The sequence below is a fragment of the Peromyscus maniculatus genome, chromosome 20, assembly GCF_049852395.1.
Source record: "Peromyscus maniculatus bairdii isolate BWxNUB_F1_BW_parent chromosome 20, HU_Pman_BW_mat_3.1, whole genome shotgun sequence".
NCBI classification, from domain to species: Eukaryota; Metazoa; Chordata; class Mammalia; order Rodentia; family Cricetidae; genus Peromyscus; species Peromyscus maniculatus.
Window position 1 is genome coordinate 33,876,962 of NC_134871.1, and position 27,796 is coordinate 33,904,757.

General features: G+C 47.4%; 1 protein-coding gene across 23 annotated transcripts in view; it reads right to left on the reverse strand.

Moving 5' to 3' along the window:
* Asap1 (ArfGAP with SH3 domain, ankyrin repeat and PH domain 1) overlaps positions 1-27,796 on the reverse strand; it is a 317,439-nt gene that overhangs the window by 5,555 nt on the left and 284,088 nt on the right. For 12 of the 23 annotated variants that reach the window (XR_013046407.1, XR_013046406.1, XR_013046405.1 and 9 more), the window contains 4 exons: positions 19,145-19,315; positions 9,463-9,532; positions 7,072-7,130; positions 700-1,199 (listed from right to left, as the gene is read on the reverse strand). Coding sequence is in view for 15 of the 23 variants with exons in the window: in XM_076555967.1 (XP_076412082.1) it covers positions 700-1,199; positions 7,072-7,130; positions 9,463-9,532; positions 19,145-19,315 (800 nt within the window). In the remaining 8 variants the exon portion in view is untranslated. The remainder of the gene's footprint in view (positions 1-699; positions 1,200-7,071; positions 7,131-9,462; positions 9,533-19,144; positions 19,316-27,796) is intronic. The other 11 variants (XR_013046411.1, XR_013046410.1, XR_013046409.1 and 8 more) reach the window with 1 other exon arrangement.

A 27,796-nucleotide genomic window follows, 5' to 3' on the forward strand; every position in this document is an offset into this window, starting at 1 on the left:
ACCTTTTGGAGTGTCACACTTACACAAAGATTTTAGGGGACTTGGAAAAAAAACCATTTTCACATAAAAATAAAGTTGGTAATCTGTAGAGTAGGACACACACTGCATGAAATAATAGAATGACGAGACCATTGGTAAGCCCTATCCGTGAGGTTTTCTGGGCTTTCCCTCTGGTTCTGGTGGGAATATAGTGAGAAGGGACAGAGACTGATCCTAGGGGTAGGTGAAGTTCAACCCTCACAGCTTCTGAGTCAGGGACACCACGGCTGAGGGTTTGCTATGTGGCCACTATACACTGCTCGCTGGCCACTGCACTGTTGCCCGAGCCTGGTATCATACAGGCTCTTCTTGTACCCAAGGAATCAGGCTCAGAGAATGCAAGTACATTGCTAGCGAGGTAGTTGCATCAGGCACTGAAGCCAGGTCCCACAGCATGCCAGCTGGGATCCCAAGGATTGTGGCCACCAGGCCCATACCCCCACGAATGCTTCAATCGGTGGGAAAGAGTACGGGCCACTGTTCTCTTACTAAACATACATCCTATCACCCCCTTCTGGAACTGCAACAGAGTCTGAGGATGCTGCTTAGTGGCAGAGCTCAGAGCACACACACACACAGCTCTAGGTCCTGTTCCCAGCACCATGAAAGGGTAAGTGCAGTAGGCCTTGCCAGAAGAGCCTGACACTGGTTCCCACCCACCGTGTTGATTTTTCTCGGCAGTGGTACGGGTGTCTCCGGCAGGGTGGGTGTGAGGTCATTGGAGTCCTCAGATGCTTGCTTCTGGATGGCATCTCTGGTTTGCACGTTTGGGGAGAGATCCCCCATGTGTAACTTCTGTGTGACCTCTGAGGGCGGCTGCACCTTGGATGAGGCTTCGCTAGCCTGGGACTTGGCCAGCAGGTCCCCCAGCTGTGGCTTGGGGGGCAGGTCCTTCATCTGTGGTTTGGGAGGTAAGTCTGAGAGCTGCGGCTTGGGGGGAAGGTCACCTAATTGGGGCTTGGGGGGCAGTTCTCCAGGCTTAGGTGGCAACTCTCCAATTTGGGGCTTAGGGGCCAGTTCCGTAGGCTTCGGGGGCAGGTCTCCAGGTGGTGGCTTTTGGGGTAACTCTGTCAACTGTGATGACTTCTGAAAAACCTCAGGTGGGATGTTGGCTTTGTCGAGGGAGAGATGATGGCTGGTTTCTGTCTTCCTTAGTGCCACTGTGGGAAAGGATAAAGAGAGGAGGTTATGGCATAGACGAAATAAAGGTAGAAGGTGTCACAGTCATGGAAAAAAGGCCAAACATTAGCCAGGCAGTGGTGGCGCACGCCTTTGATCTCAACACCCAGGAGGCAGAGGCCGGTCTGGTCTACAGAGCTAGTCCAGGACAACCAGGGCTACACAGAGAAACCCTATCTCGGAGTGGGGGTGGGGGAGAGGGGAAACATGGACCTGCTGAGAGCACTGGGGATGGGGAGCCCTAGCTAGACCTAGCTTAGGCAAGGATAGAGTTGGAAGCCAGGAAAGCATCTACATTATAACTTACACCTCTGGGCTTCCACTGAGTCAGTGCCAGATGACCACATCCATCAAGAAGTATAAGACTATAAGAACACAGATGATTTACAAAAGAGAAACCTCTCCGGGATGTCAACCTACCACCAAATTTAGTCATTTAAATATTTTATGTATTTTCCTCCTAGATTTTTCTATAGGTATAACTTTTAAAATACGCTCTTTTAGGAAAAGCATTTGCCATGTTGTTTAAGTTCATTAGAACTACAAACTTACTTTTGAAGGGACATTCCAATCAATTCAATAGCTGTATTTATTTCCCCTCATTTTACATGAGTCACTCAGGACTGGCAAGGGGTTTCTTCTGTTGCCCAACCACCACCATCATGGCACCCCGTTAAACTCTGGCGACACATACATGGACTGATGAACACGTCACACCACACACACTACTATATCATGCTTTGTCTAAAACTGACTTTCCCACTTAATATGCTTGGGAGTTTCTAGGTCAATTCCTCCTATTCTCTAACAGATGCAGTCTGCTCCAAATCTGGAAAATGCCACTGTCTGTAGAATCATCCTGTGTCAATGTATGAACTTGAAATATAGAACCTGTGACACTCTCAAGCACTCCAGCTCACCTACTTACTATGTGTGGTGGTTTGAATGAGGACAGCCCCCATAGGCTCATGTGTTTGAATGGTTGGTCCCCAGATATTGGAACTGTTTAAGAAGGTTTAGGAGGTGTGGCCTTGTTGGAGGAGGTGTGTCACTGGGGGTGGGCTTTGCAGTTTCAAAAGCACACACTAGGCTTTAGCTATTATTCCAGTGCCATGTCTGTCTGCTTCCTGCTATGATGATTATGTAATAACCCTCTAAAACTGTAAGCAAACCCCCAGTTAGTTGCTTTCTTTTATAAGAGTTGCCTTGATCATGGTGTCTCTTTAAGAGCAATAGAACAATAACTAAGACACCATGCCACTGTGTGACCTTGGCCAAATTACACAACCTCTCTATATTTCAATTTCCTCACTTCTAAAACTCTTATCTCAAAGGGTGATCATGAGGATGACATGACTTAGCTGATGCAAAAATTTTCCCGTGAGGACACGACGGGTATCAGTATTCCAAGGAGGAACATTATTATTGTTATTAAGCAGGTTTCCTTGAGGCCAAGTAAGAGCTCTAGTTTTACAACTCTGGTTCTTTTCTTGGTATGGGAGCGGGGTACTTGGTGTGTGCTCATGAAGCCACACCAAGGATGCTGCCCTGACACTGGAGTGCATTTAGAAAAGCATCCTCAGAAGAGAAGGGCAGAGGGGCAAGGAGAAAGAGGAGATGCCTCAGTGCAGTCCACTGCGTGGCTGTCCCAAGACTGCTTCTGCTCCTGGCCCATCCATGGCCCTTTCTAAGGAAATAAAGCTCAGAGAACCCTGTTCGTGGGTTGACCCCTTGAGTTCCAGCAGATGTGGTGTGGCTCACAAAGTAAAGGTAGGGGCTGGAGAGGTGGCTCAGTTGTTAAGAGCACTGGCTGTTTTTCGAGAGGACGCAGGTTTGATTCCCAGCCAGCACCCACATGGCAGCTCACAACAGCCTGTCACTCCAATTCCAGGGGATCCAAGGCCCTCTTCAGGCCTCCACAGGCACAAAGCAAGCACGTGGTGCGTAGACATACATGAAAGCAACAAAAATGTTTTTGGAAAGTCAAAACAAAACAAAACAAAACAAAAAGCCCCAAACAAAACCAAAATTCAAGCTGGACCAGTTATGTTCCTCTTCTGGAAGCACACAATTGGGCAATCTCCAATCTGCAGTAGGCAGAAAGAGGGAAGAAGGAGGCTCCCTGTGGCAGGAGGGCTGAGAAGGCCTTGCTGTCATCTTCATTTATGGGGAACACGAAGCTTAAGTGCTGGTACCCAACACTCTCCAATGCAGCAATGATCACAGAATTTCATCCTTAAAAGGAGACTGTAAGTGGTCCAGAATTGTGAACCATGGTGGCCCATGGCCTGAATATGAGACAAGGAGGGAGGCACAGAAGAGGTGATGGAAGAGCCATGTGTGTCTACGGTGAGTGTTACAGTGGCCCCGAGAAGCTGGGGCAAAGTGACTCGGCACTGAGAATAAACAAGTGAGATCAAAGCATCAGCGTGTCATGTGGGACTCAGGCTGAGGCTGCAGGAAGGAAAGGGACTTTGGTTCAGACCATGAGCCAGCTACAAACCTCTCAATGTAGACTGACGGAGCACAACTCAGAAAATGCCACGCTTGAACCTGCATCTGATCAGGACTCAGGTCCCACTGTCAGCCAGCTGACAGGAGCCCAGAAGAGAAAGGAACACGTGGAAGGAACACAGGGATGCACACACCAAGATCCAGAATGCACGCGCTATGGGCACTGAAGCACTGATGGAGCATGATGCAGGCTGGAGTTGACGCGACCCGAGAGTCTCCCCAGCTCCACATGTGGAACGTGATCTTTGCTCCGAGGCAGTGTGGGTGAGACAAGGTCATGAGGGTGGAGCTCCCATGACCGGGTCTTGGTGGCCTTATAAGAATAGAGCACACGGACATAGCTATATTCCCTGTCTTTAGCCACGCGATGTCCAAAGCCAGCAACAAGGCCACTATCAAACGGAGTTCCTAGACTTTACACTTCCAGAACTGTGAGTCTATATGAGCCACCTTTCTTCAAAAAGTTACCAGCCCCAGACAGTTTACTATAGCAACGAAACCTATACGAATAAACAGAAAAACTTCTAGTGACTTAAGAGAGAGACCAACTGTTTATATTTCATTTTAATCCTTATTCCAATAATTTATAAAACAACAACAACAACAAACCCACAAAGAGACAACTGAGAAGGAGGAACTTGTGATTTTTTTTTTAGACATAATGACTGGATCGCACACACATGAAATGACAGGATATTTGGGATCTGCTGTGGGATGACATGGAGTTCTGAGTAGGGAATCAGACAGAGGCCTAGGGAAATACTCTTCAGAGTGGAAGACGGTTAAAGAATACCTGGAAGGCTGCATTTTAGTTTTTTGTTTTTCCTTCATTTTTAGCAAGTTTGTTGTGGAAAAATTTCAAACAGCGAAAATATTCACACAAACTGTGGGGCACAGGTCAGAATGGGAGATCTGGTAGGCATGCCTGTGTTCTGATGGGAGAGTCAGAGGACAGTGATGCAGGAGGGGCCTGGAGCTGGAGTGCAGTCCTGAGGCCTGGGGGAAGGGGAAACAGAAGGATCACAGACTACTGACAGAGGCTGGTGGGTCACATGGTGGCGGCAGGGGCAGGTTTATACCTTGCAGAAACTTTTTTTTCCCCCCAAATTAAAGCAAGCTTTTTATTAAAACTTTATATACTGACCAAGATAGAATTTGGTCAGCACTACTCCTGGAAACTTTCCCTGAGGCACCTGTGAGTTTACATGGACAAAATCCATAGGCCACCATATTTTCCTATGAAGCTTTGGTATTATTTCCCAAGAACTACAACTCCCAGAATCCCAGGAAGTAACCTGGTCCTTGGGCAGGTGGGTCTTACAGGTTAACTTAGTGTCTAACATTCCCCCCGACACACACCAAATTGTATCCTGGGTCAAATCCTTGACTTCTATGAAGGGTACTGGTTTATATTTGGATCTAATAACCATCAGTTTAATGGTACTCAGATAGCAATTATCATTTAGTTATTGTATCAATGATGTAAGAGCCAACAGTAATTAACAGGAAGCAGACAGGCCCAAGGCCCTGCGATGGATAATAACTCTTTGTTCTGCATAAAGCAGGCCAAGTGTCCTATTATATTGTAGAACTATTAGTTAATGAATTTATCTGAAAATTGGAGCCTTTTCTTGGTTTATCAATTGGCATGATAGGTAGCCATTTTGCCCCCTATGTCAGTGTTTTTTAATAGTGTGAGGGGGTTAACTTGGAGGGCGGCACGTGTGAGGAGCATTGGGCAGCAGGGGACTACATGAGGTCATGGTCAATGACTGCTCCTGCTCCTGCAGGCCCTGTCCCATGGCCAGAGCACACATAGGGTCAGTCACTGAGCACAGGGCAGTAGGGGAGAGGGAGTGTGAGGGAGAGCCTCCCCTGACCAGAACATGCACAGGTCAGTCACTGAGCACAGGGCAGTAGGGAACAGGGAATGTCAGGGAGAGCTTCCCCTGACCAGAGCATGCATAGGGTCAGTCACTGAGCACAGGGAAGTAGGGGAGAGGGAATGTGAGGGAGAGCCTCCCCTGACCAGAGCACCCACAGGTCAATAGGGGACAGGGAATGTCAGGGACAGCTTTTCCTGCTGGACTAACACTGGGTTAGAAGGCGTGAAAGAGACATGGACAAGGGCAGAGTGGCAGCAGACACAGGTGGGTCCCAGGACACTAAGGACTAAGAATCCTTCGGGTTTGAGAGGAAGTAAGCTGAGAGGCAGGTAGAAGGATTCAGTGCTAATGTATGAGAAACAGAGAGCAGAATCTGGGCAGCACCAGGAGACATCCAAGACTGGGGCTGCACTCTGGGCAAAGTTTGAAAACCACCACCACTTTGACCCAGACAGACAGATTGGGTGAGCCAGCCTTCCTCCTCCACAGTCAGTAGCCTTCTGGGACTGCTACCTAAGCAGGGGCACATCCTCATCCCAAAGGATGCCCCTTGACGGAAGAGCCCCACAGAGTGGTACATCTTGATGTCTCTACGCGAACTTCTAGTTTGCCTTCTACTGAAGCAGGCTCTGGAGTACTGGGCTGGGCCAGGGAGGTCTACCGTGGACACTGACCATGGGCACTGACAACCTGGTGCCCTCAGAGCCCCTCTGAGCATTTACCCAGATCTAACGCAGGCCTGCCGGCTGGAGGCTTCCCACAAGGACCTAACGAAGCAGGTGCTTCAAACGGGGCTTCACAACTCTAAAGGCAAGGAGAGCTGTTTCTGTGCACTCGTTTCTGTGGTAGTAAGAGGCTGAAAATTTCTGTTTTATAAATGAAAAGCATGGCCAGGATTTCGGAAGGTTGGTCAAAGAGCCAAGTGTCTGCTTGGCAGAGCAGCCGCATTGTAGACACTGGTTTCCTGTGCTTCCCGGGCACAGGTGTCCCTGCTCTGCATGACAGATGCTATCCCAGGAAAGGCTGCCTTTGCTACCGCCTTGTGAGGGGCCATCTGACGCATGACTTCACCCTGTCCTTACACAACCTCACCGCTACAGATGAGGACTCCGTGTGGGTCAAGTGAATGAGTCATTTGCCCAAGGTCTCACGACCCGTGGGTAGAACAGCTGTGGTGGTTCCTCAGCGTCTCTGGTCAGGCTTCTGACTGGGAGAATGGTACCTGAGGGTCAGGAATGTGTCTTCTGAAAAAAGGGTTAGTTCCTTAAGGAAACTACAGTATTTGCTAGACAGATGGAGATTTACTTTCTTCATTTAACAAGTATCTATCAGGCACCTACTCTATACTATTCTAGACACCCGGGACAGAGCAGTGACCCAAAGGGAGGGTACTGTCCCCAGGACAGGCAGTGACACTTCTACAACACGTGAGTATGAAGAGGAGGAGTCTTACCTTTCTGAGGTAGTTTAGGAAGCACTCTCGGGCCGAGGGCCGTCTTAGCAGAACCGGTGCTGATGAACAAACATCAGTGGGTTAGCATCTAGAAGTGCCATCATTTCAACAGTGGTCTACAATTCAAATTAACTGAAGGCATCTCAGAATCACCGTTAAGGATCCTTTCTTCTTTCTTTTTTTGGAGATAGGGTCTCACTATATCCTGGCTGGCCTGGAACTCACTTTGTAGACCAGGCTGCCCTCAGACTCACACAGATTTACCTGCCTCTGTCTCCTCAGTGCTGGGATTAAAGGCGTGTGCCATCATGGCCAGACTCAAATTTATTAGGACTAGAGAGGTGGCTCAGAGAATAGAGGTGTAGCCATACAAGTGTAGCATCCTATGTCAGATCTCCAGAGCCTACACAGAGGTGGGAGGAGAGATCTGACTCCACAAAACTTGTCTTCTGACTTCCACAAGCCCTGCTGTAGCATGCTGCTCCTCCATCACACACACACAGACACACACGCACACGCACACACACCACTAATCCTCATAAAAGATAATTTAATAAAAGATTACAGTGTACTTTCTATGTTTTGGCTGGCCTAGATGGATAAGTACTTGGAAAGGTAAGGCAAAGTCAAGCCCCTCATTTCAAAGCTTTGTTTGGAGGTGATCATGTGTGAAAGCTCTCGGCACTTTGCACACTTGTGAACTTGGTGCCTTACACAGAAGTACTTGGTCTCATGTCATTCCACAGGCAGCCCTCATCCCACCCCCCTTTCCCGAAAAACAGAATGAAGTGTGACTATCATCAATGGTATGTCCCCAGTCCTCCCCTGGTCAGGGCTTCTTTGGAGGACATGCAAATGAGTAGGGGAAGAAACACTTCAGTCCCTGGAGCAAGTCTGCACAGCGTGGTTTGAATAGTCAAATGTGACATCTGCTAGCTGGAAGCCACTACTTCCCTTTCACAAGAGGCTGAGATGCCCCTCAGAGGACCTGAAAGACACGTTGTATTCAAGGAGCAAGCGCGGCCAAGCACCTGGGCTGGACCTGGACCCCAGGACTCTTGCCCATCCTCTGACGTCCCAAGGGTTGGCTGGCTTTCTTTGTTCTGTCTACCTAACTACCAAACAAAGGGAGTCAAAGAAGAGGATATGCATGTCTTCCCCTTTCTGTCTGGCTCTTAGACGCCCTGTTCTCTCCAGCTCTTGGGCAATCCAACCCTGAGGGTTGTGGGGATAGCCATGTTCAGAGGAAGCCATTGGGACATGAGAAACTGTGAATAAGGGAGGACTCAGTTTCCATTCTTGACTGTGTTTTTCTCATGTTCTGCCTCAGCATCTTCTTGGGGGAGACACAGCTGTCCTTACTAGTTACTCACCCCTGAACACAGGTAAAGCCAAAGTCTAGAGGATCAGACAGCCTTTTCAGGAAGCTCCTGGACCAGTGATGCAAGTGCCTGGGCATCTTCTGCTGTACTCTGGGTGGGTGAGCTCGGAGAGAACTCAATGAATGGCCAAATGGCAACCTGATCCTGTCTCTGTATAAGTACCGCGCGCTAACCGATTGCGCCACTGGAGCATCTTGATCCTGTCTCTGAAGACTCTGTGAGCACTTTCTATGTCACTCTGCCCCCTCTCTACGGACGACCTGTCCAATTGCAGCCAAAGGATGAAGAGTAAAGATGAAGTCAGGCTGAAGGCGAGTGAAGGAATGCAGAGCCGCCGTTTACGTAGGGCCATGGTAACTGGGCGGCTCTCACTGGGTTAAAAAGACTAAAAACGACAGTTCTAAAAGAAATGCGATTTTACTTATTTATTTTCTTGTTTACGATAAACTCAGAGCTAGCCTTGCCCACCTGCAGCTGACTCTCTCTTTCCCAGGTGTGGAGGTGGCTCTCTGCTTCCTGACTGTACCTCTGGAGGAAAGAGAGGTAACTTTCTGTCCTTAGGAAAGTTCCCAAAGTACCTCACTAGTGCAAGGGGGAGAGAGGAACACTACTGTTAGCCTAAAGACAGACAAACGAGCAAACACCACCCAAGCAGACAAAAACCCTTCTCCCCTCAACACACACACCAGTCTCATTCTTACGTTAAAAAATCTTTAGACTTAAAAAAAAATTGCAATTAAAACGTCAGAAATAGGCCAGGCACAGTGGTGCACACACTTAAAATCTCAGCAGTAGGAAGGCAAGGGCACCCTATTTCACTGGGGCCCAGCAGGGTGGGGCCATGTACAACTGAGCAAGGATGTCCAATTTCTCTTCCTAACTGATGCTGCCAGTGACTACCCTGAGCAGAGTTGGGAAGGCAGGTAAAGCTCAAGTCTAAAGTCTGCCCCCAGGAACTACGAGCGCCACAGGAGAGGAAGGCGGGCGGTGGAGGCGGGCGGTGGCTCACCTTGCTTGCTGAGACAGCCCCTCAAACTTGTTTGTCGTCTTACTTGAAGAGGATGGGCCCACATCATTACCTACAAGAAAGGAAAAAGTTACATCTTCAGACATGGACACGAGAGAGACTCTGGCAAATGGGCTGGCATCCCTCAGGTTCCAGAAAGCACTAGAAGACCTCAGTACTTCCTGTGTTAAAACAACAAAACCAAGCAGTGTTCCGGACTGAGGTTTTTACTGCTAGCCAAGGACTGTTGTCAGGGTGGGTGGCCTGCCTCCCAGTAGGTTCCTAAGATCATAGGAACTTGCTGATTCCCAGGGGCTGAGGATCTGAAAAATCAGTAAAACGTCAAGTTCATCTAAGAGGCTAGTTACCAGACAGGGATGACACGCTCAACTCACCAGTGAGAGCCTGTGTGTGGGTGGGCTGCTGACAACCAGCTATCACCCTATGGCCACCCGCATAGTCAATACCCATTCAGTATTTACTAACACTGTTTAGCACCTACTATGCGCAAGGCTTGAATGCAGAGCAAGAAGAACAAAAGCTAAGCATGTGTCACCGCGTTCACAGAGTGCAGGATTTGCTCAGGGGATTTACATAAAGGAATGATTTAGTACAGTAGGTTGAGACAGAGTCGGGCCGGGTGCTATGAAAATGAAGAGACAGCATCCCAAACTCCAGCTGGTGGGAGAGGATACGGCACCGTGCGGAGGTAGGAGAATCTCTAGTGGGGCGGTGTCCAGACAAGAGGAGCCCAGGAGTATGGCTGTGTGCTTTGTGCAGGGGAGGCAGAAGACAGGCACGGCACAGCGGGGCTTTCTGTGATGCTGTGCGGTGGGAGAAGCGCGCAGCGGAGCTGGGCCCCAGGGTCCCTACAGGAATCGGGGGACGAGGAAGGAACTTCATGGTTTTCCACTCCACGACCAGCCTCATGTCACAACCTAACACCTGTCAAATGGGTTCTTTCCTGTCAGCCGCCATTCTGCACAACCTGAGAGACTGGCATCTTCGCCCCCTGTTCAAGATAAGGAAACGAGAGGCTACATTTATGAATTGCTGCAGGTTCCTTAGCTATGATGAAGCCAAGAATCCTGACCACAGAGCTGTGGGCTCTACATAACCCCCTAGGATACCCTGACAGTAACACAAATAACAACACCTACCATTAACTGAGTACTTAGTACAAGTACGGTATTTACCAAGTATCTGCAATAGTCATTCTCATGAGAAATGACGTAATTATCTCTTCCAGTCTACATATGAAGAAAAACAAAGGCCCAAGGGGAAGAGGCAGGTGAAGGGTCAGCACTGAGACACCCGGCCAGGGGCCCTCTCTAGGGTCTGTACTCTGAACCACCGACTCTCCTCCCAGTCCTGACAAAAACTATTCCATGCGGAGAGGCTGGCACAGCTGAAACTGGACCTCCCGGGCAGAATGTTCTGCAACGCCAGGACAATTAGACAAGCAGAAGCAAACTCTACTGGTTTTGACAACACCCATGACTTTCACACTGACTGCTGTGTAACCGTGACGAGACACCCTTTAACCTTTGATGTGTTTCCAGCAGCACATGGCCTACGACTGAGGACATCTCTGTCACCTCTCAAGAAACCCCCAATGGCCATTTCCTTCAAGGAAAGCACTTCTTCAGTTTTTGCATATTGCATGTCAAGCCTACAGTCCTGGATACCAAGTCTTGTACTTCCACACTTTTCATGAGCCACAACCATGTCTGGGCAATAAGATGTTTTTCTCACAAATTCCCTTTCTATGCAAAACCATTTCCAACAAATGACTATTTAATGTAGTTATGCAGAGGGGAATTTGATAATAGCAAGAGAAGGCCCCCAGCTCTCCTGGGGTCATTCTCTGCTATTGTACAGGTGAGTGTCAGGGTAGGCTGGCGGTGGCCCACACCTACAGGCCTGGATGTCCAGAGTTCTCATTTAATGTCCCTCTTTGGCCAGGGTGACTTGCTGTTCTCCAAAGAAAATGTTTGTAGGCCTCTACAACTTTGCCTCTCTTGTTTCACTTGCACGGCCAGCCCCCTCCCACACTTGGTCAGTTCTTGCACATCTAAAGAACATCTCCCTGGCTGATTTGATTCCCCTGCCCCCTTCCGGGAAGAAATTAAGGGTATAGATTTGGGAGCCGTACAAGTCCACTTTTGAATTTCAGGTGGACCACTGATCTGGACTGAGCCTGGAGGATGCTTCTTACTCTGTTGAGCCTCTATCTCCTTGCCCACAATGGGAATAACACTTGTGCCCACTCCAACAGAGAGCACTGGAAGAGAAGCTATTGGTTATGAGCACGGCCCTGGTCTACAGGAAGCATGACACAAATGGTAACTGTTCTCCACAGTCTTCTCATGAGATGTGATGGGAACTATCAATGAACTGGTCAATGAACTGGTACCCCAACGACAGCAACTCTGTCTATTTAGGACTTGGTAATCCTACCTCCCACACCGCGTCTGGAACAGAGTAATCGATGGCCCCTGCTAACCAACTCAACTTCTCTGTCACAAGGTGACTTCTCAGACCTGGTCGGGAAGTCATCTGTGGTGGACTGACAAGAATCCCGTGATTCTCAGAGCTAGGCAAAGGCTTCCTAGTGTGCAGGTAGGAGAAATGAGGCTTAGGGAAAAATCCCAAAGGCTAGTACTAAAAGGAAGAGACGGTGCGAAAATACAGAAGAAGCAGCTTATTCCTCTCCTCTCCTGCTTCACAACTGGAATTTGCAGCTTGCACAAGTTCTGGGTCTGTCAGGTAGAGGCAATAAGAAGGCTGGGGTCAGAGGCTGGGCGGGCAATGGGAGGAGCCATAGCCAATTCTCTGGTTTACTCACCATCCATCTTAGAAGCCATGGGCTGAGATTTTGTGGAAAGAGCAGAGAGTATTAGCTAGTCATGAGTAGCACGCAGGCTACGGGAATCTTTCGGAACAGTGAACTAGGGTGTGGGTCAGGGATTCAGAAATGAGTTCAAATGCCACTTCTGACATCAATCTGGGATCTGACACAAATGGTATAACTTCTCTGCCTCAATTTCCTTGCCCATGAACTGGGGGGTGATGTCATCCTATCTTATGGGATGAATATGAAGGCTTAGTCCAAACATTACTGAAAAAATTGTTTTATATTTGAAAAGATTTCCAGAAGAGAAACAATTCTACCTTTTTTTTTGGAGGTCTTTTGACTGCAGGATGTTAAAAAAAAGCACATGGACTTTAGGTCTCAGTGGTCAGAGGTGATTCCTGGAGGCCACTAAGGCAGGTTCTGTCTTTATTTCCTTATCACGTATGTGTTAAAACACACACTGGTTTGTTTTAACGTAGGTAAGTTAAAAAGTTAATGAGATGCTCCTTCCAAGGTCATGGGATTCCCACATAGCTGCATTTCCCTACTGGCCCCTTTGCTTTCTCACCACAGGCCTGCCTGAGACGTCTCATGAGACAGATGGCCGAATTCAACACCGGAGCGGGACTTCAGTCATGTGATACCCAGGCTATTCTGGGCGCTGGGGACACTGCAGTTCTGGCAGGGAAAGAGCCTGGAAGGGTTCTTCCTGCCTGGACAAGGCTGGAAGCACACAGCAGGTTATGTTGCTACAGAACATGGGAGGGGCACGGCCACTGAGAAGGGGCACGTGTTGGATTGTGTTACTTCTGCTGGAGAGCGCGCCTTCTCCAGGCCGCTAGTTCTCAAGCCAAGAGACAAACAATGGCGAGGAGGGACAGCCAGAGACTCACCCTCTGCCCCTTTCCATCCCAAGCAACATAAGGCAGTATGAGGACGGGGTGAGGCATGTAGGGTCTCAGCCACATTAGCGCCCCACATACCAGCTGTGAGAACCAGGGCAGGTTCTTAACCTTTCTAGCCTAGAATCCTTAAAACCCAGGAAACAGCATGTTCTGTCCCAGAGAGTGTGGGCAAGAATCATCTGCCCTACTGAATGCAGAGTCTAAGAGGGGCAGAGCACCTGCCAGGAAGGTATCGGGCCTTCTGTAAAGCGGATGCGTTACAGGTCACACTCTTTGTTCTCTTTCTTGCGGGTATGCCGATGGCTGGCTACGTGACTGGCTGAACCATTTTCTTTTGCTCCATCCTGGGAGACTCCCACAATCAAATCTATGGTCCATTTCCAGCCACAGGTTATGACCTGACGCTCAGGATTCTGAGGGGCTTTTTCTATTCCATTCATTTTCTAAGGTCAAACTCAAGGTCTGTCTCCTTAAACTGCCTTCTCACTCCTCAGAGGCCGGTGTGGAGGACTGATAAAACTCACAATCTGTAGAGAAGTCATCACAAATATCAGTGAAGGCAGACTGCCTCTTCAGGCACACCCATCTACAAATGAGCTGAATGCAGAAGGTTCCCGTCCAGGAACAGGATGGATGGGAACACTGAATAGTAAAAGCTTCAGAGTGTGACAGGCAGCTGGGTGTGATGGCTCATGCCTATAATCCCAGCGTCGGGAGGATGTGACTGGGATTTTCCTGGTTCAGGCTCGCCTGTGTTCTACAGTGAGACCCTATTTCAAAATGAACAACCCACAGAAAGAATCAAACAAACAAGACCCAAGAACCCCTCCCCTGAAAGCTGCAGCAATAGCAACAAAGGACAAATCAAAGAGAAGGGAAGAGGCTGACAGACTACAGTCAAGTCACAGGCCTGATCAGACTGCTGGCCACAAGGCTGAGGGGGGAAAGGAACAAGAGCCAAGATGGAGGCGGACTTGGTGGGGGTGAGAGAAGGCGTTACTATGAATGGATTTTGGATGTGGAATGGATGTGAATCTTTGAGTACCACAGAGCAGGCTAGGAGCAATTACAAAATGGCTACCTAGAGGCCCCAAATCCAGGCTGGGAAGATAGCTCAGCCTGTACAGTGCTTGCCAGGCAAGAATAAGGGTCTGAGTTGGATCCCTAAAACCCATATGAAAACTGGGTGTGGTAGTGAATTAATAATTACAGTGCTGGGGGGGGGAGGGAGAGAGGGAGGGAGGGTGGGTGTGAGGGAGGGAGGGAAGGAGAGAGAGAGAGAGAGAGAGAGAGAGAGAGAAAGATCCCTGGGGCTTGTTGATCAACTAGATTAGCCTACTTGGTAATCTCCAGGCTAGAAAAACACACACACACACACACACACACACACACACACACCCTAAAAAAGCCAAGGAACACTGGCAGTCACCAGAAATGGAGAAATTCTTTCTCTAGATCCCTAGGAGAGGACATGGCTCTGCTGGATGTTAGTCTTGCAGCCTCTAGAACAGTGGTTCCTAATGCTGTGACCCTTTAATATAGTTCCTTACGTTGTGGTGACCCCAACCATGAAGCTATTTTCGTTCTTCATAACTGTAATTTTGCCACTGTTATGAATTGCAATGCAAATATCTGATATGTAACTCCTGTGAAAAGGCCATTTGGCCCTAAGGAGTTGTGACCCACAGGTTGAGAACCACTGTTCTAGAACCATGAAAATAGGCTTTGATTGTCTTAAAGAGTCCAAGTTTGTAATATGGGTTATAGTAACCAAGGACACATATAGCATCATGACATACACGTGGGAGTCTAGGAGCTGGCCATCCAGCAAAATGCCAGGCTGAGAGAGTTACAAACAGTAGGTAACATTTGCTGAGTACTTTCTAAGTCATATAACCTGCATGAGAATTCCATGCATAACACAGGAATAGTACTAATCCTTATTTTATTGTTAGAGAAACTCAGTTGTTGAACAATGAACAAATACTTGTTAAAAGCCAAGTATGGTTGTTGTGCAATATTATTTTAAGATGTATTACCTTTGTTTACACTGTGGAATATTTGTTTAATGATGCAAAGCAAAGATTTGTTGATGCATTCTTTTATGTTGCATTTGTTTAATTCTGTAAAGCTGTGTTGCTTTGCCTGTCTAAAACACCTGATTGGTCTAATAAAGAGTAGAATGGCCAATAACGAGGCAGGAGAAAGGACGGGCAGAACTGGCAGGCATAGTGAATAAATAGGAGAAATGTAGGAAGAGGATCAAGGAGAAAGAAAAGGAGGAGGATATTAGGGGCCAGCCACCCAGCTGCACAGCAAGCCACAGAGTAAGAAGTAAAAAAAGGTATTCAGAAAAGAAAAAGATAAAAAGCTCAGAGGCGGAAGGTAGATGGGAAAATTTAAGAAAAGCTGGCTAGAAACAAGCCAAGTTAAGGCTGGGTATTTATAAGAAAGATAAACCTTCCTGTATTTACTTGGGAGCTGGGTGGCAGGTCCCCGCAAAGAGCCAAAGAGCCGAAGAGAGTACTAACAACAACATGTGGTGGCTCAAACCTATAATGCCATGAAGGCTGAGGCAGGATTACCATGGGCTCAAGGTCAACCAAAAGTAAAGAGATTGACTTTGTTTCACAAAAACAAAAACAAAACCCATGGAGAATATGATACTAGGGTTCACATCAGGGACTCTATAGAGATGATATTCTGAGGGGCAGACAAGGAGGCAGAAGCACTGGGACAACCCCCAGCCAGAGGTAAACAGAGTGCAGTCTTCGGAACAAGTCCTAGGATCACTAAGCATCAATATAGCTAAGTACAAGGAAAGACATTCTAGACACTGTGAGAGTACGTCACGGCAGAGGCCCACTGGAGGGTGGAAGAGGAAAGTGTGTGAACTGGGATTCTGCTGCACCTAGTAAGGCACACAAGTCCTGCTCCAGAGGAGATGGTGAGATGTCTTCAGCTGTGTCTACCCCAGGGGTCCCATCTCCATGGGCTTAGGGGAAAAGAGAGGTCCAGGGGAAAGCTAGGGCAGCTGCAGCACCAGGGAGATGCTGCCCAGGGGCTGACCTCTGCATCAGGCTGCTGACCAGTCTGGCCCCTGCCTTTGCCTTGCAGAACACAGCATCAACAGGAGATGGGGGCAGGGCCACCAAGCAGTGATCACTCAGCAGAGTGCACATAGCAGCAGTGCAAGTCTCCCTGATGGATGATCAGGAGTCTAGCTGTGCACTTGCTAACCTGTCAGCACAAGAATCTGTCTCCTGTATGTGGACATCCATCACCCACAAACAAGCCTTGAATCAATACCCTGGGTTGTCTGAGCACTCAGCATGGTCTTGCCATATGGGGCAATGCCACTTTTGCTGAGGGTGGGTTTTGATTTCTGTCTTAGGGCTGGCTGAGGCCCCATCTGTGAAAGGCTAGCTCCCAGCTTATTGGAAGGTTGTAACCTTTTTTTATTTCTTCCTTTTTTTGTTTTTTTGAGACAGCGTTTCCTCTTTGTAGCCCTGGCTGTCTTGAAACTCCCATTGTAGACCAGGTTGGCCTCAAACTCAGAGATCCAACTGTTTCTGACTCCGAAGTGCTGGGATTAAAGGCATGTGCCATCTCATCTGGCTGACAGTAACTTTATAACACGGTAACACCTAAGTTTCTTTGGGAAAAGGCCTGAACCCCACCAATACTGCAGATAAAAAGAAAAGCCAGGTGCTAGAAAACATTCAAGCTGAAAAACAGAAACTGAGTGAATTGATTTGAAGGCTGTCTCTGTTTCTATAAGGAGCACCGTAAAGCACACAGGAAGTAAGCAGAGGATCAAAGGTCAGTGAAGTCTGGGAAGAATATTCACCTGTGGGATGAAGTCCACACAGAAAGCCTGTGACTTTGGGGGGATGTTGTCTGGGCAAAGTCTGTTTTCTGACAGCTCTGGGGACTCCTGAAAGCACTGGAATGCATTATCCAGGAGTCATCAGTGTTAAGGATCATATGTGCCTGAATGCCTTAAATCCTTTGACCTTGAGTCATGAAATAATCAAGGACTTCATGCAGTTTCACAGTCCATTTTCCAGCATTTCCATAGTTTGGCCACCATATGCCCCTTGATATGAAAGGAATTGTACTTTGTAGACTCCTCTGAATTCCTCATACCACCGTGAGCTTCATGGGCACAAAGACTTGAGGAGGCTGAAGCAACAGAAAGAGCAGGTGTCCTGGGTGGGTCTGCTGAGTCAGACAAGTGGCTACAACACACACACACACACACACACACACACACACACACACACGCACGCACGCACGCACGCACGCACGCACGCACACACACACACACACACACACACACACATGTGTGCGCCCTGTAAGATTTGGGTCAAGACTGTGACAGTCTTAAAGTGTATAATCTGGCTTTTCTTCTAAACAAAAAACAAAAACAAAAACAAAAATTAACAAACAAAAAAATCAAAGCAGTTCAGGTAGGCTTTTAAGAAATCCTTTAAGACCATTCAGCTGAATTAACTTATCCTATGTTAAACCCAATTTATAAAAAGTCGGGGGAAAAAAGTCACAATGGAGTCCTGTGGTGGGAAGAGGTAAACCACAGACTAGTGTGCTCATTTGGCAGAGTTCATTTGTGTGGGCCAGGACTTTGCTAGACTACTGATGATGGTGACCCACGTGCCAGAGTCAGGACAGCAGGCAAGGTGCAAAGTATAGTGTTTTGTTCTGTAGACAAGGTAAGTCCTTGTGGCCAGTGTCGACCAGCTGACTGAACCTGAACTATCTCACTCTGAGCAAGGCTACTCATTCTTAAGAGATTCCTGAGTATCCAGTTGGTGTCACATGCAGGATTCCACACCGGTGAGAACAGGACAGACAAATTTGCTTCTCTCATGGTTCTGTCGCTCTAGCAGGGTAGACAGAATGTGCAAAGACCTGAACTCTGATAGTGTTCTGGAAGAAAACAGAGAGGAGCCAAGGAGGCAAACGGGACAGAATGCCAGGGAGGGTGCAGGCCTTGGAGAGCACATGAGGAGGCTGGGAGGTGAAGGGCAGGGCGCAGAGCAGAGACCTTCCTGCAGGGCCCCAGTGCTCTGACAGAAGGAACCCGCACTTATCTGAAGCCCAGCAGGGAGTCATTAAAGGTGTGAAGAAGAATGTCTAGGATAGGATTTCTGTTTTATAAGAAAACAATTCTGGTTATCACAAAGGAGTGGATTGTTTTGTTATTGTCTTTTTCTTCTTTTTTTTTTCCTGCTACTGGGATTAAACCCAGGGCCTTCCTTGTGCATGTTAGACAAGCACTCAGCTGGCATGGAGACCCATCCCTAACCCTAGCCTATTATTTTGCTGTTCTGAGTTCTATGAGATTCATAATTCCAACTTCAAACAGTTGCTATTCTCGCTGAGATTTAGGATATGCGTACTTCCTATTAGTATTCTATTTGGCCCTCCACATCTGTGGGTGAAATATATTTAGGAAAAAATTGTGTTGCACATGGACCCATCTTTAAAACAACAATAACAACAACAAAACCTCACTGTTAGCCTGTATTAGATATGCTGTCTAGAGAGGATGTAAAAGTATATGTGCTCAGGTTATTCAAACACCATGCACACTATATAAGAGGGACTGGGGCATCTGCAGATTTTGGTGTCTTGGGGGTATGTGCTCTAGAACCAGCTCTCCGATGATATCAGAGGACACTATATTTATCACTATAGTTTTGAGTGGCCCCAAACATTATTCAAAATGTTTTCTTGCCTTAGAAGGCAGGTGTAATCATATTCACGCATGTTTAAGCCTTCCGTCAGGGTGTGTGCAATTTGGACAGTTTTCCTAACATGCAAACTGTCCAGTGCCCAGTGGAGTCCCCCCAACTATAGGGCTCTGGGCAGTTTTGACCCTGACTTTAGGAAAACTTACCCCAAGGAATTGCGCCTTTGTTTGGGGGCCCATGAGGTAGTGGGCTGGGAGGGTCGGACAGGGTTCTCTTGTGTCCGGGTGGTGGGGGAGGTGGCCTCTTCTTGGACAGGGTGGAGCTGCCACTAGAGGTCTGCGTGCCTAGAGGGAGTGTAGAAGGTGGGCCAGGTGGACCTAGAAAGGAAATTGAACGGGGGGCAGGAGGGTTAATCCCAGTCTCACAGACACAGAGCAGTAAGTATGTAATTTACTCATCAAAACCTGGTATAACATGGGAGTCCGTCAGCCCACCGAATCACAAACGGATTTTAAAAACTGTTGGTTAGTGGAATGCTCAGCCCTAACCAGGACATCTGTATCACATCCTCTCCTCCTAAGGCTCAGCTGTCATTGTGGGATGAGGATAAGGGCCTGAGGTGGTGGATGAGCACAAGGACACTGTTTTCAGACACAGCAGGGAAGTTGCACATCTGAATTCACAACAGTTGAAGCAGCACTCATGAGACCTGTGTAAGCTCAAGTCAGATAAGATTCCAGCATGGAGAGGGGAGGTGGGCACGAAGTCTGTCCCCAGCTAGAGTTCTTAGTAGGTGACAGCTGCTGGGACAGAGTCACTTTTCTACAAGGGTGTGGTCTGTGGTGAGTTGTGACCATGGTACTTCATGGGTTTAAAAGAAGGTGGGGGGGGAGAGAAGGGGGAGGGCAGAGGGGGTTAGTGGGGCACAAAGTTGAATGGATAGAGAAGGGGAGACGGATCCGGGAGAAGGGAGAGAGCGGTGAATATGATCAAAATACATTGTATGCAGTTCTCAGGGAACTGACAAAGAAAGAACACAGTAAGAACTCAAGTGATTAAGTAGATGGTGGGGGAAAAAAAACTTGGTTAAAAAATTACAACAAAGGAAGAAAAGAGTATTTCCAAGGAGCCAAACCCAAGCCAGGCATGGTGGTACAAGCCTGTTACCCCAACCTCTCGGGAGGATAAGGCAGGGGGATCAAGGAGTTCAAGAACCACAAGTTGAGTAGGAAATGTGATGAGACCTCATATAACAAAACCAAGGGAAAGTGAAAACCCCAGCGGTGATAACAAATGAGAGTCGACACAGAAGGCTCAAGAACTCAGCCCCTCAGTCAGATGCAATGATAAAAAGAAAGCGCACGCACATTTTCAGCCAGTAAGCAACTCACTGGAAATGACAGACTCCACCTACGAGGAAGGCATCCTGCATGGCCACCAAGATCAAGAGAGGGATAGCAGAGTGCTGAGGACTCGACAGTGGCCCATGGGCTGAGGCATCAGAGTGTTCAGCTACTGATGGTTTTAACTTTTAATTCTACCACAGCCTTTCTTTTAGTCAACAAACAAGTTCTCCTTAAAACTCTCCCCCCTAAATAACAACGGATCTGAGATGACCTAGAGTAAAGAAGTTTGAAGCCTCTTTTTGTTCTAATTCTGAATGGTTCTGGAAATCCCAAACTGTATGTTATACTCAACGTCTGAACAGCAGCTAATGAAGCCGGTTTCGAAGCACTGAGGTGCATATCATACACATTCTTGAGGTGAGGGTACATGCCGGGCACTATGCTGGGCACCTGTGTGGGTATCTCTTTAGAGAATCCTGCCATGGGCCTGCTTTAACTATGTCCACCAAACTCTGCTTCTGTAAATGTTTAGGGAGAAGAAAGAGAAGCAGAAGAAAAGAGTGGAAAGGCTAAGAACACTGCCATACCAGCTGCTTAACTAGGACAGGAGACACTTGGTGACCCGGAAAGGCTCCAGCGGAGTTTTTATATTCTGTAGCAAAATAAAATTTTAATTACTGCTGGCCTTCTTCCTGGGTAAACTTAAGATAGCTTTAATTATTAATTAATGGCTAGTACTAACAAGGATTAAGTCATTAAATCTCGAAGATGGCCAAACTGTGGCAGTAAACACTGCTCATCTCAGTAAGGCAGCAGTCTGCGTTAGGATTAAATGACCCTAGTTATAGAACGGGTTCTGTTTAGCTGATGTGACATCCAACGGCAACTTTATGGTTACTTTAAACCAATGCCTAGTCACACTATTAGTTACTGAAATTTTGGAAACCATTTTCATAATAGGGGGACGGTTCCTACAGCCTTACACCTGTGCCATCTTCAACAGTGTCTGAATATGTTATTCTTTTTGACTTTCAATATAATCCTGTGAGAGGTTTGACATGGCAGATCCCACCGATCAGGAACAAAGCAGGCTCAGGAACAGGAGAGGAGCTCGCCCCAGCAGTCAGTGCTGCTGGATCCTCGGGTCCAGGGCAGCGTTTTCTGCATGGTCCGCGAGAAAAACAATAATGTTCAGTATGAGGAAATGGAAATAAGTGCAAAACAGATAATAGACAATGGTGAGTTTCTCTTGCAATTTCATCTTTATCGCCATCTAGGGACTTTCCGGTGAAGTGCATCTTAGGAAAAGGTCGCATGAAGCAGCTGCAAATTTTGTCCAGTACCAAATACTGAAGTAAAATGCTAATAGAGATACATCTAGAGCAGAAATGTGCTATGTATATGTGACTTCAGGGATGATCGTATACAGGAGTCACCCGGTCACTACCAACTACGCAGAATCCAGAGAAGATAAGAAGCTGGTGAACCAGATCTGACTCCAGCCCAGGCACTCAGCCCTGACAACAGCTTGCTTCTCTGACTACACTAGTCCTCTCTGTATAGGATCCCCAGACACACATTGGGGATCCCTCTCTACCTCCTGCCCTCATCTTAAAAAAAAAACCCCACAATATTTTTATTAATTCTTTGAGAATTTTATACAATGCATTTTTTTTTTTCCCCGAGACAGGGTTTCTCTGTGTAGCTTTGGACCCTATCCTGGAACTCACTCTGTAGCCCAGGCTGGCCTCGAACTCACAGAGATCCGCCTGCCCCTGCCTCCTGAGTGCTGGGATTAAAGGCATGCACCACCAAGGCCTGGCCATACAATGTATTTTGTTGCCCAAAAGAGGGACTGAGATGTAACCTCATTCAGAATTTTTCTTTACTGCATCCCTCTTCTCTAGAGTGAATGCTGCTAACGTCAGGGCTTCAACAAGGCTCCCAGGGACTAGAATATCCCCTGCTTTGCACCACAGCAACTGATCTTCTTCCTTCCCCACCTGCATGCTTCCCCAGGGGAGATGAGGTTGTTTTTCTATCTCCCAGTGCTGGTGCCTGGCACAGTCTGGGCACTCAATGCACGTCCATGCAAACAATTCCTGGTGCAAGCCAGCAGGGTGATTTTCCAGTATGTTGTACATTTGCGTTTCAATAGAGTGGAAAACCCAGGTCTTCTACTTGAACACCAACCAAAAGGGAAACTTTCCAATTTCACAGAAAATGGCTTGAAAAATTATCTTGACAGGTTTTTGAGAAGCTTTTCTGTAGAGCTGTAATTTACATATTCTAACATGCCTTACAGAAGAGTTAATGACTAAAGTTATATCTAAGTAACTCTGGTAATATGGATAAGAGTTCTATAATTTTCTAATGGTTTTCCTTTTTTTATGTTTTTTTTTTTTTTTTTTGTTTTGTTTTTTCGAGACAGGGTTTCTCTGCGTAGCTTTGCGCCTTTCCTGGAGCTCACTTGGTAGCCCAGGCTGGCCTCGAACTCACAGAGATCCGCCTGCCTCTGCCTCCCGAGTGCTGGGATTAAAGGCGTGCGCCACCACCGCCCGGCTTTTTTTTATGTTTTTATTCAATAATGTTGTCTATGTTCATTGTGCACACTACGTTGATTTGAAACACGTACACATTATGGAATGGTTCAACTAGCCAATGAATATTCATCACCTTGTATCTTAATGTAGTGAGAACTCTCCAAACCTACTACTGTCTTAGCAATTCTCAAGACTACAATCATTATTGTTTGCTGTAATAGCATGCCCTGCAAACATCTCTTAAATTTATGTGGCTCATCCTCCCATTGTGGCTGATCCAATTTTTTTTTTTTTAATAGTATGGTGCTTAAAGGACTGGGAAATGCACGTCAATCACCATAACAAACAGGAGATAAAGGCAGGTACTGGGTAACTGCACAGAGAAGGACTCCAGAGGGAAGGAGCTGTCAAAGCGACCTGTTCTTCTGTCTGTTGACTTCTATATAGAGAACAGCCTTAGCTTTTTATCTGCCCTTCAGTCTCTTGCTGATACTGGTGAAAGTGTAGATTCCAGGGCCTTAGGGTTGCTTCTGTAACAATTATGTTACACACTATCATCACCCCTCCCCAAGCAAGAGAAATCAGGATTTCCTCTTCCCTCTTTTCCATACCCTAGAAGTCAGGTTGACGTAAGGACCAAAGAGCCTGAGTCAGTGGTCCCTGTTGAAGACAAAGCTTTTGGCCAGCCCAAGGTGCTTCATGTGAGGTGCTTAAAAAAGAAATCTGGTACATCACAACTTCCATTCTGAACGCCTATTTTAACCGTAAGGTCTGGCTAGTTTTGGTATGTTAATGTTTCTGTTTATTTTCAAGTTTTTTTAAAAAATAATAAGGCTTTAACAACAATTAAAATAATAAAAAAAAGGAATGTGGGAAATCTGATAAAGGCCACAACAACAATAAAAAAAATAAAGCCCTAGCTAAATACAAATCCAATGTGATTTAAGGGCAGAGCCTATGAGTTCTTATACCATGTTACTCAAAGGGTTGTCTCAGGAGACATAAACCCCAGCAAATGGCGAAGTCACCAGTGTATGATCTGAGTACTGCTGCTGAAAAGACTTCTCAGCCAGGGGTGCTCTTCCTGATGGCCAGCTGAGGGGTCGCTCCCTCTCCACTTGTCTCTGACCTCTGCCACCGACCTCTGAGAAGGAGACGCTGTGTATAAAATGTGTGCACAGCTGTATTTGGTAGAACTGTTGTACACATTTTATACAGCGCTCTTCAGAAGTGAACTGTCACTTCCCAACGACATGTGGTCTACTTATGTGTGCCTACTCCTTCCTTTAGCTATATACTTTTGGGGCATACTTTCACTGATTCTTTCTGTTGCTTATAAATTGAATAAACGCTGACACAGATGAACACCCTTCTCTTGCACTGTGCCAAGACAACCTATACATAGCCCCTGTCCTAGAGGAGTTTTAACTAGGGCAGGATGAAATGGAAACCTTGTCCTTCCTTCAAAGCAGCAAGCTTGGCGCCCCTCCTGCACCGCCCCCTACTGACTGGATGGTGTACTTCATGCTTTCTTTCTTAACTGTTCAGCGAGCTCACACAGGCCTTCTTCACTCTCCCCTGTATTCCTGCTCCTGAAATCGTTGTTGAATGAGCACACTCTGGTGGAACTGCGCAGACTCATTAGCCTGTCACTTTGTGTGCTCAAGGTAGTGACTCAGCAAGGCAAATGCCGAATGCTTACTTCTGGATGAAGATCCTGAAACTCAGCAGGGCCAACTAAATATAGGGTGAGAGACACAGGGCTGGACTGGCCTTTAAGAAGAAGGAATCCTGGGGTCTCGGTGGCAGGGGAAAGGGAGCTTCCTGGAGAGGGAAGGAAGTCTGAAAGGCTTTCCAGGATCCGTGGCTGCCCAGGTAGCTGTGGTCTGATCTGACTCAGATAGAGCGGTCTGATTGTTGTTAACTCTCAAACTATATCCTTTGATTAATGAAGGCATTCAGTCTCACCACCGAGAGCGTCGGCAAGAGCAGCGCCTGGCACAATAGTCTTTGTGGCACCAGGCTGTCATCAACAGCACCCACTGTGGCTCACAGTACCAGGTAAGGTGCTGCTTTTGTACAAGCTGCTGCTGTCTATAGTTGCTGCGGTCGTAGACTGAGGCTACAGCCTAGATAAGGCAGGAGGTCTCCGTCATAGCAGGTAGGCATGAGATTCAGGGTTAGCATTCTCAAGTATCCACGTGCTATTGAGAATGGTAATAATTCTGGATTCTAGCACTAGCTGTTCCTGTTTCCAAAAGCTTAAAAACTTAGTTCCTCAAACCAACTACTGCTCACTGAGATCAGATTTATCATTCCTTACTTTATAAAGTTTCTTTTGGTTAAGAAACAAGTGTGTGTCAGGTCTCGCGATGTTACGTGTTAACCCAGTCAATGGATCACTTCACTCTGGTCCATAGTTCTCCGAAGAAACAGGGTTTCTCTGTGTAGTCCTGGATGTCCTGGAAATCCCTTTGTAGCCCAGGCTGGCCTCAAACTCAGAGATCCACCTGCCTCTGCCTCATAAGTGCTGGTATTAAAGGCACGTACCACTATGCCTAGCTGAAGATTCCTTCCCTTCAAAGGGGCAGTGGCAGAGAGGTACCAAAGCCAGACAGAGGACCAACCTGATGGACTACATGGTGCCAGGTGTTGTGTGTGCTCAGTGTGTCTTACAGTTCTCAGTTAGTATCTACCACAATCTTGTGAGAGGCGATGACTCCATGTTGGGGTTAAATTTATACCGGTGACACACATGAAGATGAACCATGGCAGACAGCCATGGTTCTAAACCTTAAAATGACTGTAAAAGAGTTGATAGTCAACCAAACCTAAGCAAGTACGTGTTCCGTGGGATGGGCTGTGCAGATAGGCTGCTCCCCATGTCCTTCCGCTCCAAAGCAGCTGCGGCCATGGCCCAGCACACCTAACAGGAATGGCTTGGAGCAGAACGTTCCAAAATGATTTCTCCATACACTGTGTCACTGGATTCTGAGGACTACTCCATGAGGTAGACAAGAGAAAGACAACCGATTTCACTTGACAGGGAAAGAAAATCTGAGGTGACAAGCCATGGGCCGATTTAACTCTCTCCTACCTTCAGCACTGTGCGATCTGAAGGGAATTCATTAACTTTTCTAGGGCTCAGTTTCTTTTGTCTGTATAATGGGATACAGACAGTGTTAGTCCTTCAGGATCCTCTTAGGTTTAAATAAATCAAAGTTCTATGCTGGCATTTAAATGTAAGGATTAAAAACAAATAAATCCAAGTGAGCCTGAGGTACTCGTAGTGTTTAAATGGTGTTGGGTAGGGGCTGCTGATCGTGAGAAATATCTACACACTTAGCTGCTGAGTTCAGACTCGCTAGGGCACTACTCAAGCACAGGAGGCGCTGGCTGGTGGTCATTTAGATCCAACTTCCTGAATTCTAATGAGACAGCTGGGAGGTTTTGAAAATACTCCTGAGCTGGGCTCAGAGGAATTCTTTCTCTTGCTACCTTTTGCAATGCCCTTATTTGTGGGGAACTTGTCAGAGGCATCTGTCCTGTGACAGGAAGCCATTATCCGGAGGTCCCTAAATTCGTGTCTGTGGGGGTGGCTTCTGCTACAGTCAAGGGCCGGGGCTTTCCTTGCTATGGAGAGATTCCAAACAGCTTTGTTCTCATGCCGATGGTCCCTCCGGTTAGCAGGATGGACTGAGAAGAACACAGGGACCACGACACACAGGCACCTCTGCACAGGGTGTCTTTGTCTGCTGACTCTTCAACAGTGGCCTCTAAGAACTCCAGTCTAAACACTACAAGTTTTCCACATGTGACAGCCTGTGAGCCCAGCTGGCTAAGGGCAGCACGGTGCAGGGCCTGGGAACTGTCATTACAGACTGCCGGTCTGTGTCAGCATCAGACAGTCTGATGATCTGATGTCCCGGGGAGGGGGGACGGGGGACAGCCGACACTCCATCGGCAGAGCGAGTTCAATTATTTGTAAAGGGGAGGGGTAGGTGGTCTATCCTTAGTTAACCATGGTTGCTATGGCCAAGTCTCTGAGCTCCTGTTTCAGCAGCTGAACCACTAAATAAACGCAGTCTTTGTTTTCCGGGTCTTTGGTAAAGAGCTAGTTAGAATTTATTCAATGCAGGCCAGTGATGCCTGGCACTAAGCCAGAGAGTGTACTTTATGGTTTTCTACATCCCAGCGAGATGAAATTACACAAGGAGGTTGCAGGAGGTGGGGGTGGGGTGGGTTGGTCCCTGGGTTCTGGTGTCAGGGAAGGCTCTCTGAACAGGTGCAGGCTCTGCCTGTCAAGACAGGTCGCTGCATAACCAGGGCCCATGAAATCCTTCTGAGTCCGTTCTTCCATCACCTCCTCGGGTCTGGAGGCTCCTCTCTATCTTCCTGTTAGAAGCATGGTCTGCCGGGGGACATGGTTTGCAGAGGGCTCACACAGTATGGATCTGTAGACTGATAGGTTAGTGGTCTTTAAAAAGCATGTTCTAGTAGATCGTGCAGAATGGTGGAGACACTTGGCTTCCACGTGCTTTGCTGTTAAGGCCACTTGTTGTCTTTGATGAGAACGGCTCATGCCAAAGCCTTATTGTAACGTTCCCCATTATTTTATGATCTACAAGGCCATTTGGGGTCTCTCTAAGAACACAGCTCCCATTTATAACACGATTTCAATGGAGAATAAGCTGTGAAAAAACAGTTTTGAATCAAGCTCACATTTGCCAGAAAATAGCCCCAGTGTGATTCAAATAGGCCTGTCATTGTATGCCAAGGGGCACTGGAAACCTGGGCTAACTTGGGTTGAGCGCACTGCACTGGGAGAATCCGAATTTGTGGACTCTCTCTCTGGCAGCTACAGCTCTGAGCACCCTCAGCTGTAGCCCTGGGTGTAAAAACCCTGACGCTAGCGTTCCTGCACTTTACTTGACCCTGCACACTGACTGGAGGGAGGACAAAGGGTGAG